The sequence below is a fragment of the Vipera ursinii genome (genome assembly GCF_947247035.1).
Source record: "Vipera ursinii genome assembly, chromosome: 5".
Classification (NCBI taxonomy): domain Eukaryota; kingdom Metazoa; phylum Chordata; class Lepidosauria; order Squamata; family Viperidae; genus Vipera; species Vipera ursinii.
Window position 1 is genome coordinate 4,755,478 of NC_139518.1, and position 20,728 is coordinate 4,776,205.

At 46.4% G+C, this 20,728-nt stretch overlaps 1 protein-coding gene across 2 annotated transcripts in view; it reads left to right on the top strand.

Moving 5' to 3' along the window:
- The window catches only part of DVL3 (dishevelled segment polarity protein 3), an 88,781-nt gene that overhangs the window by 59,710 nt on the left and 8,343 nt on the right, over positions 1-20,728 (top strand). For both annotated transcript variants that reach the window (XM_083363933.1, XM_083363932.1), the window contains exons 10-15: positions 3,781-3,848; positions 5,884-5,934; positions 6,071-6,220; positions 9,857-9,988; positions 13,810-13,977; positions 17,995-18,207. In XM_083363933.1, coding sequence (XP_083220059.1) covers positions 3,781-3,848; positions 5,884-5,934; positions 6,071-6,220; positions 9,857-9,988; positions 13,810-13,977; positions 17,995-18,207 — 782 coding nt within the window. The remainder of the gene's footprint in view (positions 1-3,780; positions 3,849-5,883; positions 5,935-6,070; positions 6,221-9,856; positions 9,989-13,809; positions 13,978-17,994; positions 18,208-20,728) is intronic.

Here is a 20,728-nt window from a genome sequence, read left to right on the forward strand (position 1 = left end):
CGGAATCAAGGAAATAAAAGCTGTTCTCCAAGACGGTGGCACCTTTCCCCCCCTCTGGATTGTCTGGAACAGTTCCTTTAACGGTTTTATCATCTCTAATTGTAGATTTTTGTAGTAAGCCGCAGTCAAACCATCCGTACCTTGTGCTTTATCCACCTTCAATTCCTTAATTGCTGTAAAAATTTCTTCTTCTGTAATCAATTGATTAATCCCCTCTTTTTGTACTTGCGTAAGAACCGGGATGCTAGTATTCTCCAAATATATATCAATGTCTTTTTCATTAATCTTCTCCTTAGCATATAATTTAGAATAAAAATCCACAAAAGCATCCTTAATAAGGTCCTGTTGAAACACAACCCTTCCTTTATGCTCAATTTTGTCTATATTAGAAGCCCTTTGCTTTTTCCTCAGTCTATAAGCTAACCATCTACCTGGTTTGTTAGCATTGCAAAAGGTATTGTGCCTGGCAAACCGCAAATTGGTTGCCACTTGGTCAGCCATTAATTTATCAAATTGTCCTCTTAACAGTTTTATAGCCTCCTTAGTCTTCACATCCTCTGAATTCAAAATCAAAGCCTTTTCTTTTTCCTTTATTTCATTCTCCAGTTCTTTCCTCCTAGCTTCCACAGCACGTCTATGTTTATTATTCATATATATCAACACCCCTCTCATGTAGGCCTTGCTAGCATCCCAAACCATATCCATAGAGGTGCCCTTATTCATATTAATTTCAAAAAAATCCTTCATCCGCTGTTTGCATTCTTCCACATTTCTCTGATTTCTAAACAAATTCTCATTTACGCGCCACGAGCGCCTGTCTCTATTCTCCTTATCAATCTCTAACCAAACTGGACTATGATCAGAGATAGTTCTTGCACAAATCTTCACCTTTTTAGTCCTCAAAAAAAAATCATTAGTCAACAAAATAAAATCAATCCTAGAAAAAGATTGATGTCTGTCAGAATAAAAAGTATAATCCTTTTCCTGCAAATGTCTCTCACGCCAAATATCTCGCAATTCCAAGTCATCCTTCATTTCAAAAAAAGATTTAGGCAGTCTAGCATGACTTGGGATGCGCTTAAAAGCTCCAGCCTTGTCCATCTGTACATCCAAAACACCATTCCAGTCCCCCATAAAAATAAAAGATTTATAATCCAACTGGGTAAGCTTTGTGTGAAGTAAACTAAAAAAGTCAGCTTGTTGTTGATTAGGAGCATATAATCCAACTAAAAGCGTCTTTTTACCTTCTAACAGCAGCTCTATCATAACGTATCTTCCATGCTTATCTGCTTCAATTAAGTCTGCTGTTAAGGCACTTTTAACATAAACAACCACTCCATTTTTCTTATTCATTGCAGAAGCAACAAATTGCGTACCCAACCTTGAGTTCGATAAATACTTTTGATCCACAACTCTAATATGCGTTTCTTGCAAACATATAACATCTATCTTGAATTGTTTTAAATATTGAAAAACTTTCTTCCTCTTCTGTGGTGAATTTAGTCCATTAACGTTCCAAGTTAAAAATTTAGTTGCCATGCATATCCTCCCAAAGCTCTTGGAGCACTGCTTTGATAGGACTATCTTCTTTAGGCCGTGCTCCTCCCACTGCTTGGCTGTAAGTACGTTGTGGAAGTTCCAAAGACTTTTGCTGGTCTTGTTCTTTTATTTTTTTTGATCGTTTTAAAGCAGCACGCGTTACCCTTTTCTCTCTAGGATCATCCAAAGAAGTTATAGCTTGATCTCCTCCAGCACCATTTTCCTCTGCTTCAGCCTCTTGATGTTCTCCTTCTCCAGATCCCTTTGCAGCTTCCAGAAGTGTTAATGGGGTTGCTTTTAAAACGTTATTGTAAAAATCACGCGCTTGCTTCACAGTAACCAGCCGGTACCTTTTACCTTCATGCATCACCATCAACCCAACTGGAATCTCCCATCTGAACCTTATATCTCGTTGCTTGAGCTCTTGCACAAGAAATGTAAAATCCTTCCTTCTCCTTAAAATCTTTGGAGGAATTTCTTTTAGAACCAAGACTTCTTGATCAGCAATCACAACTTTAGTATCATAGGCAGCTTGTATAACTTCATCTCTAATTTCCCTTTTTGCAAAGTAAACCACCACATCTCTAGGCAACTTTCTCTGTCTAGCAATCCATGAATTCACACGGAACACTTTATCCATACCTCCTCTTATTTCAGATGCTGGCTGATTCAATACCACTTCAAGAGCCTCAGAAACCAGCTGCTTTAAATCTTCCTTAACATTCTCTTTTAAGCCTCTGATTCTAACAGCAAACTGCATCTGGTAATATTGAGCAAGACTTAATTCTCTTTCCATTTTGTCTCTTAAATCTTCATTCTCCAGTACTTTTGCTTCTAATATGGCATTCTTTTGAGTCAAATCATCCACTTTTTCATCCAAATCTTCCACACATTCCGCCACTTTATGCACTGAAGACAAAATGTCTACCTTCATCACGCTGAACTTCTGTTCCATCCTCTCTTCCATTCTCTCCTCCAATTTCTCCAATTTCTCCTCCATCTGTGCAAATTTATCACCCATTGATTCCAAAATTACCTGGGCATGTTTTTCAAGAGCATCTCGTAAGTCCTTCGGTGTCAATACATCAGGAGGATGCAACGCCTGCAATGATGATTGTTGCACCGGAGAAGTTCCACCACTCCGAAGAGTTTTAGGGGGAGGTTTAGCCGCCATCTTTAACTTTCAATTGTGACGCACTTTCACTTTAAGTTTAAAAAGTCCATCAAGCTCGAGAGTAAAATAAAATAATCCTCTTCACCTTTTCCTCTTGTACCGCTCTGCCTGCTCTTATTACTCCATAGTCCTTCCTTCAGGCAGGGGTGGTCGCAGACGCCTGGCTCTGCTCCAAGAAATCCGGAGCAGAGACGCTGGCCAGCTGGGAGCGACCCAGGCTTCGGGGGAGTTCAATCCTTCAGCCGCCCAAGCTCCAAGCTCAGGCGGCCCCGGAGAACTCGACCCCTACCTGGGGCCTCACCCCCTCCTCTTCTCCCGAGGAGGGGGCTTCAAATTCGCCCGAACAGCTGATCGGCGCTGTTTCGGGCGAAAATCACTCAGCTGAGCCGCGGGCAGCCCGGGAAGGCTGTCTCCGGCGCCGTGCAGCCACCGGAAGTCGACCCCCTGAATTGAATCAGTGGAACGACCTGCCTGCAGAAGCTGTGAATGCTCCAACACTGCAGGTTTTTAAGAAGAGACTAGATAACCATTTGTCTGAAATGGTATAGGGTTTCCTGCCTGAGCAGGGGGTTGGACTAGGTGACCTCCAAGGTCTCTTCCAACTATTGTTGTTGTTGTTGTTGTTGTTGTTGTTATGCAAGCGATTGCAGTCCAGCAAATAACAAAAATAAGTGCAGCAAATCTCTTCAGTGAACGCTGCTGGTTGTGGGGTTTGATGGCCCTGCAGATGCTGTTAATGCTGAATTACGGGCTGTCTTTTCCATCATGTACCCAAAGGATGTAGGAATTCCTCCAATGCTTCCTGGGACTGGAGTGGGGCGAAGCAGTTATGGTTTGGTTTTTTTTTTGCACTGAGGGATATTTATTTATTTATTTATTTATTTATTTATTTATTTGATTTATTTGATTTATTTGATTTATTTGATTTATATGCCGCCCTTCTCCCGAAGGACTCAGGGCGGTGTACAGGGCAATAAAAATAAGAATACAGTGATATATGCCAGTGATGGGGTCGCCCACGTTGTGAAGCAACTTGCAGGATGCCAACCTTTGTGTTTTTGCTGCAGGCCCATCACGTTGACGGTCGCCAAGTGCTGGGATCCGACTCCCAGAGGCTGCTTCTCGTTACCCAGGAGTAAGTGAGCCTCTGCCTGTAGTTTCTTCGGGTCAGGCGTGTACGTGACAAGTCGATTTTACAGAGCACGGAGCTGAAAGTTTTGTTTTAAAACAAACAAACAAAAAAAAACCAACCCCAAAAACAAAATTATCGGAAGACCAGAAGGATCAGTTTAGGAAAGCAGATCATTGCAGAGAAAATAAATCTCGGCAGTCAATTACGAGTCGATGTCAACTTGACGACCTGAAATCAGTTAACGTGACTGGTGGGGATGATGATAACTACAATAATAACATTTTTTTTATTAAATCTACATGCCCCAACTCCCCATACAAATAGTTAAGAAGATTTTAAAAAACAACGAAATGACAACCCTTCCCAGAAGTGAATAACAGTGACAAAACCAGATGAGACAAAAGAAGGACGTGATGGATCTCCAATCATGTTGACTAGAAACACATCTAAAGGCCTGACGGTTTCCAACCCCCGTACGGAGGAACAGTCATGCAGGAAGTCCTCGAGTTACGACCACAATTGAGGCCAAAATTTCTGTTGCTAAGTGAGACAGTTGTTAAGTGACTTTTGCCCCGTTTTATGACCTGTCTCGGCAGAGATGTTGAGTCAGGGGTAGACAACCTGGGCTCTTTTATGACTTGTGGACTTCAACTCCCAGGGGGATCACGTGACCCTGGGATGCTGTGACCGTCATAAATATGAACCAGTTGCCAACCGTCTGAATTTGGATCACGTGACCACGGGGGAGGGGGGGATACTGCGACGGTCGTAAGTATGAAATACGGTCATAAATCACTTTTTTCGGTGCGGTTGTAGCTTCAGATGGCCACTAAGTGAAATGTTGTAAGTCAAGGGCTACCTGCTATTATGAACATGTACAGGTGGTCCTCCACTTAGAATGGTTCATTTAGCGACCGTGCAGAGTTACAACGGAGCTGAGAAAAAAGGGACCTATGACCCTTTTTCACACGTAATGACAGTTGCAGCATCTCCATGGTCACGTGATCAAAATTCGGATGCTTGGCAACTGACTCATGTTTATGACGGTCGCCATGTCCCGGGGTCACCTGTTCCCATTTTGCGACTTTCTGATGCGCAGAGTCAATTGGGGGGGGGATCCCAGATTCACTTAACAACCGCGCTATCAACTTAACAACTGCAGTGATTCACTTACCAACTGTGGCAAGAAAGATCGAAAAATGGGGGCAAAAGTCACTCAACCAACGTCTCCCTGAGCAGCAAATATTGTGGGCTCAATTGTGTTCGTAGGTCAGAGACCCCCTGGACTTAACCCCGCTTCGTTAGGGAGTAAAAGAGCCGCTTGCCGAGTGAGGCTGAAAAGACGAAAGCAGAGATAAAATTGGTAGGGTAAACCTCCATCCCTTGGAGCGATAGAGTCATTGAGATTTCATCATTTATAGACTTGGTCAGTGCTTCAGGCTTGGAAGAAAAACGTTAGCAGCTCCTTGAAAAGATGCTTGTTTTCTCCACGTAGAGAGACTTTTGAGAAGTAATTGAGACATTGCCAGGAAAGCTCCCGAGGTTCTTTTCCAAAAGGTAACGGGACTTCCTTGTTTTGTTTTGTTTTTTCTTGAAAAGGCCTCCCTTCTCATCCAACATGAAGCTTCTTGGATGAGAAGCGAAACGTTTTCAAGAGGGGGGAAAAAAAATCCCAGTTGCCTTTCGGAAAAGCACCCCCGGGACAACCATGAGCTGGACGATGGAGAATCCTCATAGACGCTCCCAGGAACGGCTTCCCCCTCCTTTTAGCTAAACGCATCAACGGGCTTGAAATGTGTGAGGAAAGCCCCCGGGATTCTCCCACTTTCTTCTCTCTCTGCTGCCCTTCCTTCCTCTTTCTCCTGCCATCTTCTGGGACTTCCTACTGTTTTCCTGCTCCATCCCAGCTCAGACCAGTCCTTTCCCTGCATGGACGTCCCCTCCCCTGTCTCCTCTCCCCTGCCTGCTAATCCATGGGCGCCAGGTGGATCTCTCTCGGTCTCCCTCTTGCTGATCACCCCTCTCTTTTCTCCCCCAGTTGCTCCCCAGCGAATCTGGGCTGGGCCAGACTCTCCGTGCTCCGATCCGGGTGAGTCCCGGCTGACACTGGGGAGGCCGGGGGGTGGGGGGGGGAAAGGACAGGGCCGCCCGGAGGTTTTGGGTCCAGCGTAGGGGATGACGGTTTGAGGAGACGGCCTTCTCACCAGGGGCATGTTTCTTTTCAGGCGAGCCTATCCGACCCATCGACCCGGCAGCTTGGGTGTCCCACACCGCGGCGATGACCGGCACCTTCCCCGCGTACGGTATGAGCCCATCCATGAGCACAATCACTTCCACCAGCTCCTCCATCACCAGCTCCATCCCAGAGACGGAACGTAAGTTCTTGTGTCCGCGCATGTCCCACTCCTGCTTGGCATCCAGTCACCCGCACGCCTCATCTGATAGGAACCATACCTGGACAGGGCCAAGTTCTCCTTGGTGGAAGAAGGATCTGACCCTCAATAACCAAGGATTGGTTTCCCGGTAGACTCTGAAATACTGAGCAGGGATGTGCCGAGTCCCTGTAGAAAGGATGGGCAGGGATCTCCACAGTGCCGCCTCCCAGAGGGAAGTCGAGGGAGAGGAATACAGGAAGTCAGCCAGGAGGAAGTAGGGTAGTCCTCCACTTAACGACCACAGTTGAGTTCCGAAGTTCTGTTGCCAAGTGAGACAGTTGTTCAGTGAATTTTGCCCCATGTTTTACACGCTCTCTTGGCAGTTACAAAGTGAGTCACTACAGTGGTTAAGTTACTGACGCGGTTGTTAAGTGAATCTGGCTTCCCCATGGACCTGGCTTGTCAGAAGGTCACCACGTAACCCTGGGACCGTCATAAATATGAGTCAGCTGCTAAGCATCTGAACTTTGATCATGTGACCAAGGGGATGCTGCAACGGTGTGAAAAACGGTTAGGTTGCTTTCTTCAGTGCCGTTGTAACTATGAACGGTCACTAGTAAGAACTCTGTAAGTCAAGGACTCCTTGTGGAAGTTGGCCTAATTCAGGGTGGGCAATGATGGCCCCTTTATGACTTGTGGACCAATAATCATTTTGACAAGGGTGATCATAGAATCATAGCGCTAGGAGGGACCTTGGAGGTCTTCTAGTCCAAACACAGTGCTAGGCTGCATTAACAGAGGGATAGAATCAAGATTAAGTATTAATACCACTTTACAATGCCTTGGTAAGGCTACACATGGAATACTGCATCCAGTTTTGGTCACCACGATGTAAAAAAGACGTTGAGACTCTTAGAAAGAGTACAGAGAAGAGCAACAAAGATGATCAGGAGACTAGAGGCTAAAACATATAAGGAACGGCTGCTGGAATTGGGTATGTCTAGTTTAATGAAGACAAGGATGAGGAGTGTCATGATAGCAGCGTTCCAACATCTCAGGGGCTGCCCCAAAGAAGAGGGAGTCAAGCTATTCTCCAAAGCATCAGACGGCAGGACAAGAAGAAACGGATGGAAACTAATCAAGGAGAGAAGCAACTAAGAACTAAGGAGAAACTTCCTGACAATTAGAACAATTAACCAGTGGAACAACCTGCCTCCAGAAGTTGTGAATGCTCCAACACTGGAAGTTTTTAAGAAGAGACTGGACAGCCATTTGTCTTAAAGGGAGGGTATAGGGTCTCCTGCCTGAGCAGGGAGTTGGACTAATGACCTCCAAGGTCCCTTCCAACTTTATTATTATTGATAATGGCGCAGTCAGCCAGAGGTTCAGACTGGATTTGGCATTTTTGTCTACCTATCGAGTCCTTACCAAGGACCTGGGATAGGCCGATGTGGATGTTTGATGGTATTACAGATATCGTCGCAGGATGGAAGCAGTTCCTAGTAAGGCCGCCTTTTGCAATTGACTAATGGCGAATTTGTCAATGCCAATGGTGTTCAAGTGGTGCCCCAGTTGTTTTGGGATTGCACCCAAGGCACCTGTTACTATTGGTACTACCCTTGCTTGGCTTTGCCACAGTCTTTCTATTTCTATTTGTAGGTCTTTGTATTTTGTTATCTTCTCCAGTTCTTTCTCTTCTATTCTGCTGTTTCCAGGCACTGCCACATCTATTATTATTGTTGTTGTTGTGATGATGATGATGATGATGATGATTACCCCTCTGGCCATTCCTATAGATGATCACTTAGAAAAGTCTGGTGAGTATCCCCTAGGGCAGGGATAGGCAACCCTGGCTCTTTTATGACTCATGGACTTCAACTCCCAGAATTCCTGAGCCAGCCTGGCTCAGCTTGGAAACCTCTCCCTTTTCCCTCAGCATGGCTGGGTGAGGAATTCTGGGAGTTGAAGTCCACGGGTCATAAAAGAGCCAAGTTTGCCTACCCCTGCCCTAGGGGAACACTAGCTATGAGAGGGGCTTCTACTGATCAAGCTGGGACTAGCTTCCAGATTGGCACCACGGCCTATAAAGCAGAGCAGCAGTGGTAAGCGAAGGCAGTACAGATAGTCCACAATTTACGACCGTTTCTTTAGCGGCTGTTCAGAGTTATAACAGCCCTGAAAAAAAAGTGACTTATGACTGGTCCTCACACTTAACAACTGTCACAGCCTCCCCCATGATTGGGTGCTTGGCAACTGGCATGTATTTACAACGGTTGCAATGTCCTGACAAGTGATCTCCATTGGCAACTTCTTGCACTGGCTTCTGAGAAGCAAAGACAATCCTGTGTGTGTGTGTGTGTGTGTGTGTGTGTGTGTGTGTGTGTGTGTGTGGATTTGCTTAAGGACCGCATGAGTCACTTGAACAGCTGCAGTGGTTTGCCTAACAAGCACTGCAAAAAAAAAAGTTTGTAAAATGAGGCACGGCTTCATTTGCCTTGCTTTGCAACAGAAATCCCGGTCCCCATCGCGGTCGTTAGTTGAGGACTACCTGCATTTTGTTTCAGAGCAAGCTTGTGGAGCAACATGGGCAGAAGACTTCTGGCCTACTTTGCCTGATGGGTAAGGGAAGTAGGGAGAAGTGTGATTAAAGCCGAAGAGAGCTTATGGGACCCTAGAACAAAAAAGGATAGGATCCTTAAGTGGAACTAATGTGGCCGTGAGGGAAGATCTGGAGATGGTGAAGAGGTAGCTACTGATTGGGTTTGGGAGAATAGCCATGTACGACAATTTGAATAAGCTGTGGCTTTGAGCACAAAACAGTTGACTTGTGGAGTTTTTCAGTCATGATCCAATCTCAAACAAGGTCATTTTGAGTTCTTCCAGGGTTACAAATGTGGTCAAAAAAAATGAAGACGGCTATTGCGGCGTGTGCAAAAAACAGGTAGAAATTTGGTGGCAAGCTGCAATGGCTATCTTAATCATAATTGATGGGCCTCTCTGGGCTGCCTCAAATTTAGCTGACTTCCAGGCTGGCGAAACAAGCCCTCGTAACCTTTCCAGGAAGGCCAGAAATCAAAATTTTGAAGGGAAACAGGAGAGACTTCAGAGCTGGATATATTCTGCCCACCACTGGCTATGGAATATTAGTTTGGCCAAGTGAAACATCTGGGAGAGCTCAGGCTTCGGCGTTCCTGAAATAAACTTGGCCTTGGTCTGATCACTTCCTGTTTGGGGAGAAATTAAAAAAAAAATCCCAACGCAGCTGTCCTTCGCTTTTTAAAGGGAAATTCAAAGTAAAAGAACAAAGCAGTTCCAAGTCATGTCAGGCTGAAACAGATAATTTGCTATTTTTTTTTAAAAAAAAGGTTTCTTGGGAAGACTCTTGACTTCCCAGCAGTTTTTGCCCTGCACCAGGGGTTTAAGAAGGAGTCCTATTCAGGAGACTGTAGATCCAAGTGGCTTTTTAGGATATGCCTGTCTGGCTTCCCAGCCTTCATCTCTCTTGCAGCCTTCCCCAATTCTCTGTTCCTTAAATGTGTTGGATTCACAGGATCTCCTGTTGACAGATCCGGAGAACGTTGGAATCTGTAGGTGGTGCTCAACGTGCATTCCTCCACCTTCCTTCCTTTTGCACAGGTCTTGATGACTTTCACCTCTCCATCCATAGCGACATGGCCACCATTGTCAAAGCCATGGCCTCACCAGAGTCGGGCTTGGAGGTGCGTGACCGCATGTGGCTGAAGATCACCATTCCCAGTGCCTTCATTGGTAAGGAGCCGGGAGGAGGGTGGTGACTGAGAGCTGCTAAGTCAGGGGCCTTCAAACTTGGCCCTTTTATGACTTGAGGACTTCAACCCCCAGAATTCCTCAGCCAGGCACGCCTGGCTGAGGAATTCTGGGAGTTGAAGTCCACAAGTCATAAAAGGGCCAAGTTTGAAGGCCCCTGTGCTACGTTTTTGGTGGGCCTCTGAAACAGGTAGCTGGGGTGCATAGATGGCAGACAGAGACAGAAAGATACCAGTGTTGCTGTAGAGCAGAGGTGGGGAACTACAGCCCCTTTATGATTTGTGGACTTCAACTCCCAGAATTCCTGAGCCAGCTAGGCTAAAGAACAACTGAGGAATCTGGTCATCTCTAGGTCCTTCTCCACAGAATTTTGACAGCCCATCCCTACATTCAGATTGCTTCATGTCTGCCACCTTAAAACCACATCCCTATAAAGAAGTTTATAGAGAAGATACTATAGCCATATTGTAGATGGAGGAGGGGTTTCAGGCTAAGTCTTGTCTGAATTGTGTGCTGAGTTTCTTTCTCCTTCATCATTGTGTCTGTAGTTCTGTATGTCCATCCATCCATCCATCCATCCTGCCTTTATTATTTTCACAAATTATTCATGGTGGCAAACATATCCAACACACCTTCCTCCTCCTATTTTCCCCACAACAACAACAACCCTGTGAGGTGAATTGGGCTGAGAGGGAGCGATTGGCCCAAAGTCACCCAGCTGGCTTTCATATCTGAGGCGGGACTAGAACTCCCTGTCTCCTGGTGATTGGCTCAAAGTCACCCAGATGGCTTTCATGTCTGAGGCGGGACTAGAACTCCCTGTCTCCTGGTGATTGGCTCAAAGTTACCCAGATGGCTTTCATGTCTGAGGCGGGACTTGAACTCCCTGTCTCCTGGTGATTGGCTCAATGTCACCCAGATGGCTTTCATGTCTGAGGCGGGACTAGAACTCCCTGTCTCCTGGTGATTGGCTCAAAGTCACCCAGATGGCTTTCATGTCTGAGGCGGGACTAGAACTCCCTGTCTCCTGGTGATTGGCTCAAAGTCGCCCAGATGGCTTTCATGTCTGAGGCGGGACTTAAACTCCCTCTCTCCTGGTGATTGGCCCAAAGTCACCCAGATGGCTTTCATGTCTGAGGCGGGACTAGAACTCCCTGTCTCCTGGTGATTGGCCCAAAGTCACCCAGATGGCTTTCATGTCTGAGGTGGGACTAGAACTCCCTGTCTCCTGGTAATTGGCCCAAAGTCACCCAGATGGCTTTCATGTCTGAGGCGGGACTAGAACTCCCTGTCTCCTGGTGATTGGCCCAAAGTCACCCAGATGGCTTTCATGTCTGAGGCGGGACTAGAATTCATAGTTTCTTGCTTTCTAGCCTGGTGCCTTAACCACTAGACTTTTATATATATAAAAGAAGCCAACAAGAGTTTGTTTCTTGCTTTCCTTGTTGTGCTGTGGTATGGAGAAATGGACACAGGAATCGAGTAGAATCTGACACGAACAGAAGGGAACAGTTGCTTCCTGCGATATGAACTTTGTGCTCCCGTTAATGCTTTCCAAGATAGCCCTTGCGTATCCCTCTGCTGAGTCATGTTTAATTCGTGGTTCAGAAGGACACCCAGTTCCTTTTCACATGTATACTGCGCCTTTCGTATTTTCTGTCCAGATTTCAACATTTCAACCTGTTAAATTCCATTCTGTTCATTTCAGTCCATCGCCCAAGCCTGTCTAAAGCTTTTTTTTAATCTCTCTCTCTTCTCTCTCTCTCTCTCTTCTCTCTCTCATTCGCTCTTCTCTCTCTCTCTCTCATTCTCTCTTCTCTTTCTTCTCTCTCATTCTCTTCTCTCATTCGCTCTCTCTTCTCATTCTCTCTCTCCTCTCTTTCTCTCTCTGTCTCGTCTAAATCATTTACCACCCCACTCACCTTTGCCTCAGTTGTCAGCTAGACAAGCGTCCCCTCAACTCCTTCTTCCAAGTCATTCATAAAAATGCTCAAGAGCATCAGGCCCAAGACACAGCCCTCCGGCCCGACTCCATGCTTCCCTCCGAGCTAAAACGGGATCATCAAGCAGCATTTGTTGGGCATGGCTTATCACCATTGCCCATCATGGTTACGCCAGTTTCTCTTAGTGATATACTTCACCCTTGATGGTCCTGCCCCATCTTCCTTAAGATGTTAATGACTTTGCTTTTCTAAGACTCAGTCAGGGTGATGGATAAGCCTTCTGAAACAAAAAATTTTTACTGAACCATTGTGGTCTAGCCTCAGTTGTATCATCTTGTTTCTTCTTAATTCTGTGGGTTTTTATATTAGCTTTAATCCTATTGTTATCCATCAGGAGTCAGAGTCTGAACTGGGAAGGAGACATACCGTATATATTATTTAAATAAAATACTCCCCTCCCCCTTTGGCTTTTCTTTTATTTCTGGCACGCACAGATACTTTTTTCCGGTTTTATTTTTCAATGAGGTGTATATTTTTTGTCACCTTTTGTAAACTTCTGAACTCGTTATTCGAGCTTAGCTTTTCTAGCTGAGTTCACTCCAATCTTGTTTCTGGATCTACCTATCCTCCTTTACTCCTGCCTCATTTTTACAACTGCTGCACTCACCTTACTGAGTTTGGATTGCTCATGATTTACTCATTCAAGCTGCAAAGGTTTAGAAGTCCCCGCCAGGTTGAATCCATCCATGGATACTATATTTTGATTGCAACATTCAGTCTTAATGAACCTGATTGGGTTTGTTTTCAAGTAAGGGTGGGTAGATTTCTTGAGCATATCCCATACCAAGATTTTAAATGGAATTTTCCATTCCCCCCCCCAAAATAAATAAATAAATAATGGGTTCTGCATAGAAATGATGTGTAACACATGTGTTTCCCAGTCTTACCTATTTTAAGATCTGTGAACTTCAACTCCCAGAATTCTCACAGGCAGCATTGCCATTTTAAAATTCTAAATGGGTACCAACCTGGTCACAATTCGATAGTTTCTCGGGAGTGAATCTTTTGGAATGGGAAGCAATTCGTTGTGAGTTCTCCAAATGGCCTGTCACAAAAAAGAGTTATTTTTTTCCCTATAGCATACACTTTGCTTGGGCTTGAGTGACAAAAAATGAAGGGGGGAAAAATGCTGGTTTTTCCTCTACAGCAGGGGTGGGGAATGATGGCCCTTTTATGACCTGTGGACTTCAACGTCCAGTATTCCTGAGGCAGTCATGAGGGACTTCAACTCCCAGAATTCCTAAGACAGCCATGCTGGCTGAGGAATTCTGGGAGTTGAAGTCCACAGGTCATACGGGGGCCATAGTTGCCCAATGCTTTTACGACCTGTGGACTTCAACTCCCAGTATTTCTGAGACAGTCATGAGGGACTTCAACTCCCAGAATTCCTAAGACAGCCATGCTGGCTGAGGAATTCTGGGAGTTGAAGTCCACAGGTCATAAAGGGGCCATAGTTGTCCAATCCTTTTACGACTTGTGGACTTCAACTCCTAGTATTCCTGAGACGGTCATGAGGGACTTCAACTCCCAGAATTCCTAAGACAGCCATACTGGCTGAGGGATTGTGGGAGTTGAAGTCCACAAGCCCTAAAGGGGCCGTCATTCCCCACCTCTGCACAGGAATAAACCCTACCAGCTAGTGACAAGGCCCCGTGTCATGCTGAGAATGTCTGTAGCTGAGGCAGGCCTCAAAAGCTGAGCACCCGCAGTGCCAGTGCTATCCTAACCACCATCTACCGCCTTCCATTTGTCGTTGCCTCGCTTTCTTGTTCAGTCTTACTTGCTTCTGCCCCTTGCCAGGTTCGGACGTGGTCGACTGGCTGTACCATCACGTGGAGGGCTTTACGGACCGACGAGAGTCCCGCAAGTATGCCAGCAACCTGTTGAAGGCTGGTTATATCCGCCATACGGTCAACAAGATCACCTTCTCGGAGCAGTGCTACTACATCTTTGGAGACCTCTGTGGAAGTACGGATTGTAATCATGGCTGTGGGCTAGGGAAGGAGGGCCAGGCTCAAATGCGGGAAGTACTTGAATTACGACACCACCCCCCCCAAATTTCTGTGGCTAAGTGAGGCAGTGGTTAAGAGAGTTTTGCCCCATTTTAGGGCCTCCCTTGCCACAGTTTCTTAAGCGAATCACTGCAGGTGTTAAGCTAGCAGCACGGTTGTTAAGTGAACCTCTTTGATTTTGCTGGTCAGAAGGTCGCAAAAGGGGATCACATGACTCCTGGGACACTACGACCGTTGTAAGTTATGAGTCGGTTGCCAAAGAAACATGACCAGGGGGATATACTGCAGTGGTCCTAAGTGTGAGAAAGTGGTCGTAAGTCAGTTTTTTCCAGTGTCATTGTAACATCAAACGGTCACTAAATGAAAAGCTGTAACTCCAGGACTGCCCGTCGTTCAAACTCAGAACTTTTTCAGCTTGAAACAGGGGAGTTTTGATCATTTAGGAACCATTCCAAGCTGACTGGGATGCTTCTTTTTTCCTGTTTTTTTTTCTCTTTCTTTCTTTGCTTGAAAATATTCCAGAATTTATTGGAACAGCCCATTTGGGTGCTTTCCAACCAGCTGCCACCCAGTGATCAAAGTGGAGTGTTTTCACTTCAAGACATTTTTTGCCTGTGAAGTGTTTGACACGCCTCTCTGAGAAGGAAGGGGTGATTTAGCAGAAAAAGATGATGATTTAGCAGGAAAAAAAGAAAAGAAAAGAAAAGCAGACGGGTGATCCCGATGGGTGGGGTGAGGAGTTGCAGAAGGCACTCTTATCCTGAACAAGCAAGAGGAAGAGGCTGTGCACTTCTGCTTTTATTTTTCTTCCGCCTCAGGATGGGCCACTGATAAAATAATCACAATAAAGGAGAATATTTGTAGCTCAGGGTTGAAATGAGGGGTCCGTGGTGCTCTACGAACTTGACTTCTTCCTTGCAGATGTTTCATTACCCAAACTAGGTAACATCATCAGTGCTATTGCCAGCAATAAAACCTCTGCAAGAAAATAACCAAGCTCAGCCAGGTCGCCCTCACCTGAACCACCACACCTGAACCCAAAATTTATGTTGCTGAGTGAGACGTTTGTTGAGTGAGGTTTGCCCCATTTCACGACTTTTTCTTGCCAGATTGGTTAAGTCAGGGGTGTCAAACTCAATTTCATGGAGGGCCGCATCAGCATTGCAGTTGCCCTCAAGGGGTCGGGTGGGTATGGCCAGGGTGGGCGTGGCCTACTGGGTGGGTGTGGCTAGAGTGCGTATGGCCTACTGGGTGGGCGTGGCCAGCTCTACATCGTTCGCATCAAGGGTGCCTATGGGGGCCTGGGCAGGAGTGGGACAGATCTGAGGGTCTCTGGCAGAAGGAGGGTCTCTGGGCCAGGGCCAAGGCAGTGGGGGCTGTTCCCTCACTGTTTCCAGGATGGCTTTGCGGGCCGCATGAAACCACTTTGCGGGCCGGATCCGGCCCCTGGGCCTTGTGTTTGACATGTCTGGGTTAAGTGAATCACTGCAGTTGTTAAATTAGTAACAACAGTTGTTAAGCAAATCTGGCTTCCTCATTGACTTTGCTTGCCAGAAGGTCGTTAAAAAAAGGGATCACATGAGCCCGGGGACATTGCGCCAGTCATAAGTGTGAGTCAGTTGTCAAGCATGCCAATGTAAATCACGTGGCCACAGGGATGCTGCAACGGTCGTAAGTGGGAAAAACGGTCATAAGTCGCTTTTTTCAGTGCGGTTGTAACTTTGAACGGTCACTAAGCGATCTGTTGTAAGTCGAGCACTACCTGAAATCACCATTGGTAGACAGCCGGAGGATAGGGTTTGAAGCAAATGTTCAAAAACATTATTGTCTACGGAGGAGATTCTCAGTCATCCAGGTCATGGTTGTCCCAAAGGTGCTTTTTCAGGAGGCAACTGAAATTACTTGTTTTTCTTCGAAGACATTTCACTTTTCATTCCAGAAGCTTCTTCAGCTCTGACTGGATGTGGGGGGAGGAGGAAATGAAAGGATTTATACTCCTTGCAGACAGCTGGTCATTTGCATTCTTTTGGAGAGTCGTTGAGGCCACCTGGAGGTTTACCTGTGTTCTCGGTGGTTACCTGAGTGGTGCAAATGGGTGTGGAGCCTTCTTGGCTGCAGGGACGCAAAACATCCTGCAGCCAAGAAGGCTCCACACCCTTTTGCACCACTGAGAACATAGGTAAACCTCCAGGTGGCCTCAACGACTCTAAAAGTATGCAAATGACCAGCTGTCTGCAAGGAGTATAAATCCTTCCATTCTCCACCATCCAGTCAGAGCTGAAGAAGCTTCCTGGATGAGAAGTGAAACGTCTTCAAAGAAGGTGCTGGTACTTACCTTTAAAGCCCTACATGGCCTAGGCCTGGGATATTTGCAGGACCGTCTGCTGCTGGGAACGACTTCCCATCGCCCAGTGCGCTCATACAGAGCGGGCCTCCTCAGGGTGCCGTCAGCTAGACAATGTCGGCTGGCGACCCCCAGGGGAAGGGCCTTCTTTGTGGGAGCGCCAGCCCTGTGGAACCAACTCCCCCTTGAGCTCCGGATGGCCCCGGATCTCCGGTCCTTTCGCCGCGGTCTTAAAACATTCCTTTTTCATCAGGCTGACCTGGACTAACGACAGGGTTTTTAAAAATGTTTTTAATTTTTAATTGTTTAACTTATTTATTGGGGCTGTTTATTTAATTTCTTTTAACTTTTGTATCGTTGTTTTTTATTGTTGTTAGCCGCCCTGAGTCCTTAGGGAGATAGGGCGGCATATAAATCCCAAAATAAATAAAAAACAAGAAAGTCCAGTTGTCTCCTGAAAAAGCACCTTTGGGACAGAAATATTATTGTAAGCCAAAGCGACAAAAGCATTCCTTCAGTCCTTAGGAACAGAGATCATACACTTTGGAGGCTAGCTCCTCCCTGCTTCTCTGGGGTATTAGAGAGCAAAAGCATAGACTTGCACGGTTCTGGCATTAGAGGTTGCCAATAAAGTGTACAGGTGGTCCTTGATTTATAACCATTCGTTTAGTGACTATTTGAAGTTACAATAAGGCCTGAAAAAAGTGACTTAGGAATGTTTTTTTTTACACTTTACGACCGTCACAACATTCCCAGGGTCACTTGCTCAGAATTTGGATGCTTGGCAACTGATTCGTATTTATGATGGTTTCTGTGTCCCGGGATCACCCGGTCCCCTTTTTTGCAACCTTCTGACAAGCAAAGTGAATGGGGAAGCCGGATTCACTTAACAGCCGAGTTATTTAACTGAACAACCGCAGTGACTCACTTCACAATCGTTGCAAGAAAGGTCGTAGAATGGGACAAAACTCCCGTTAACTGCCTTGCTTATCAAAGGGAATTTTGGGCTTAGTTGTGGCGCTGGTCTTCCTAAGGAGTTGATTTTTTTGAATCTGGTTTACCTTGGGCAGGAGTAGGCAACCTGGGCTCTTTTATGACTCGTGGACTTCAACTCCCAGAATTCCTGAGCCAGCCATGCTGAGGGGAAAGGGAGAGGTTTCCAAGCTGAGCCATGCTGGCTCGGGAATTCTGGGAGTTGAAGTCCACATGTCATAAAAGAGCCAAGGTTGCCTACCCCTGACCTTGGGGATAAGCCCTTTCTTGTTCCTAGACAAGCCTCGACTTCCTTTCTCACTTCCTTTCTTGTAGGCAGGAGTTCCCTACCGAAGCCCACCTTACTATTTAACCCAAGGGTCCCCAGCCTTGTTTGGAACAGGGCTGCGCAAGTGGCAGGCAAGAGCATGTGCGTGCACGAAGCTCTATTTGTGTGAGCGCCATGCGTGCACGCCCGCCACTTGCACAAATGGAGCTGCACGTGTACACACGCTTGCCTGCCGCTTGCGTGGAACCATCCTCCCTCTCCTCCCACCCCCCACAGCCCCCCCTCAGGTGCCAGTCTGCAAAGCCGGGAAGATTGGAGACTGCCGATTTAACCTTTGCTGGGTTTTTTGTGCCTCTTTCCTCTTGCAGACATGGCCAACCTATCCTTGCACGACCATGATGGATCGAGTGGGGCCTCCGACCAGGACACGCTGGCTCCGTTACCACACCCAGGAGCGGCCCCCTGGCCTATAGCTTTTCCTTACCAGTATCCGCCTCCGCACCCCTACAACCCCCACCCTGGATTCCCTGAGCCAGGTTACAGCTACGGAGGGGGCAGCGCCGGCAGCCAGCACAGTGAAGGTAAGCATCTACCACATCTTCTGCTCGGCCTTCAAGTCTGGTTCTGTCCCAGTCTACGTACGTCTTTGTTCCTTCACAAAGACAAACCCCTCTTTTAACAAGTAGGCTGGAAAACCGACCCCTTTTATTTGAGTTAATTGTCCCAAAAGCAAAATGGAGCACAAGTCAAACAGGAAAGAATTCACAGGCAATGCAAACAAAACATGAACCCTTGAAACTGGAGTCCTTTGCAAAGGGTTGCCTTCAGCAACCAGCACCGCCTACACCTTCCCTTTTTGTTATGCAGCCCCAAGGCGAGGCTTCTCAATGCCTTCTCCTCCTCCCCTGGAGCTGTCCCATTGCCTCCCTCTGTCCTGCTCTTGTAACCTGTCGGTGTTTGTGAGCGTCTATAATGTCTTCCAGCTGTGCGTCCTCAAAGTCTGACTCAGCTTCCCAGTACATCTGAGTCTCATCCTGAGCACGCGTGGAGGGGCCAGGTTCTTCATTAGATTTTTAAGTCTGGGGGCTCATCAGAGCCTTCCTTCGACTCTGATGGCTCCCCAGGCCTCTCCTCCTCCTCCTCCTCTGATTTCCTAGACTCAGCTGCCGGGATCACAGGCTGGCACGGAATCACAAGAAGGCGCTTCTTTCTTCTGCCTGAGCTGGGAATTGTACCATGTCTGTCATCTAGGGCAGAGGTCCCCAAACGGTGGGCCGCAGTCCACTACCGGGCCATGGGCTGTTGGCCACTGGGTCACCCGAGTGGCTGGCCAGTGCACGTGCACTGGCTAGTGTCATGAGTACTAGCATCGCGGCGGCACACGGACGTTATCGTCACCGCGAGCTCACACTCCCCCCCAACTCCCGCTAGCTTGTGGCCCCGTTTGTGTCGCACGCACAATCGTCCCGTTTGCATCGCGTGCGCAATCATGGCCCCATTCGTGTGTGCGCTTGCAGCCCCCTTCGAGCGCACGTGCGCGTAAAGGCATCCCCACCCCTGCATTGGGCTGCCAACGAAGAAAGTTTGGGGACCCCTGATCTAGGGCAGGTCCCCCAACCTTTGGGGCACCAAGGATCGGTTCCATAGAGAAAGGTTTTTCCACCGACTGGAGGAAGCGTGGTTTTATATGCTGCTGCCTGCATACGGTGGATGGAGCTTTGTTTGTTTGTGGGGTTCAGTTGCTGGCATGCTGTGGACCAGTGCCAGGAGTTGGGGACCCCTAATCCAGGGTCCCTCTTTAGAAGTGAGCAACTTTAAAGCAAAGGGGTAAGGTCACACGCCATCCAAAATCAAATCAAATCATGGATAGAAAAGATGACACAACAACGTATAGAATTAAGACCAGAAATATTCCTGTTGGGTATTTTACCAGAGAAATATAGCAAAGAGAACACATATTTGATTATTCATATAACCACTGCAGCTAGGATTGTGTTTGCACAAAACTAGAAGGCACTGAAAGCTCCTCCAGAAGAAGAGGTGATCGGGAAAATAATGGAATGTGCGGAAATGAATAGATTAACGATGATAATTAAAGATAAGACAGAGTCGGAGTATTATGAAATTTGGGGAAAACTTTATGAGTGGGTGAAAAAGAGAATAGGCTTAAAAGACAGCTAATACTAATTTAGATGGAAGAAAAATGAGGAGATAAGGATATTATCATACCTAATATAGACATTGAAAATCCAAGGAGAGGAGCTGCTCGGACATCACCTCTGAATTGTATCGGAGGAGGGATGGGAGGGAAGAAGGGAGAGGTGAGAGGGAAGAGAGGGGGAAGGAAGTAGGAAGGTTAGAGGAAAAGAGGAGGAGAAGTGGGGAGAAACGGGAGGGGAGTGGTGAGGGGAAGAGGAGAGGAGAGGAAGAAGAGGAAAGTAGGAAAGAAAGGAAAAAGGGAGAAAGAAAGTAGAGAAGAGGGAAGAGAGAGAAGGAGGGTGGATACAGTGAAAGGGGAAATGGACGAGCAGCACCCAAACTTACGTGTATGTATTTTATGTATGGCGATATATTTGTTGACTTGTTTGTGTAAGAAATGGGAAAATAAAATTGAATATTAAAAAACAAAAAAAACCCAAAATCTCGATTGGGGGAACAGCCTGTTCCTTCTGGACACTCATGTTCCCTCTTAACCAATGAATGAGTTTAGCTTTTGAGCGTTGGAAAAAATCTCGCTGCATCCTTATTCTAGATTGGTCATTTATTCCAGGATATTCCTATGGACCTTTGCCATTCATTCATTCATTCATTCATTCATTCATTCATACATTCATTCATTCATGACCTGTCTTGTATCCAATGACTCTGAGCGGCTTAAAAGGTATAAAAATGAAAAAAACATTAAAGTCATCAATCATAAAAAAGGTAAAATCATTAACACAAGATGGCAAAAGAGGGAGCCGGACACAAGGAGGTGGGGATTAAGTTTTAATTCCTCAGCCGTCTCCAGTGTAAAGCTCCCCCATTAGGAGTTTTTCATGGCTGTTCCTAAATTTGTGAAAAAGTCCGTGATTCTGAACTCAATTGTTCCCTGTGAGCTGA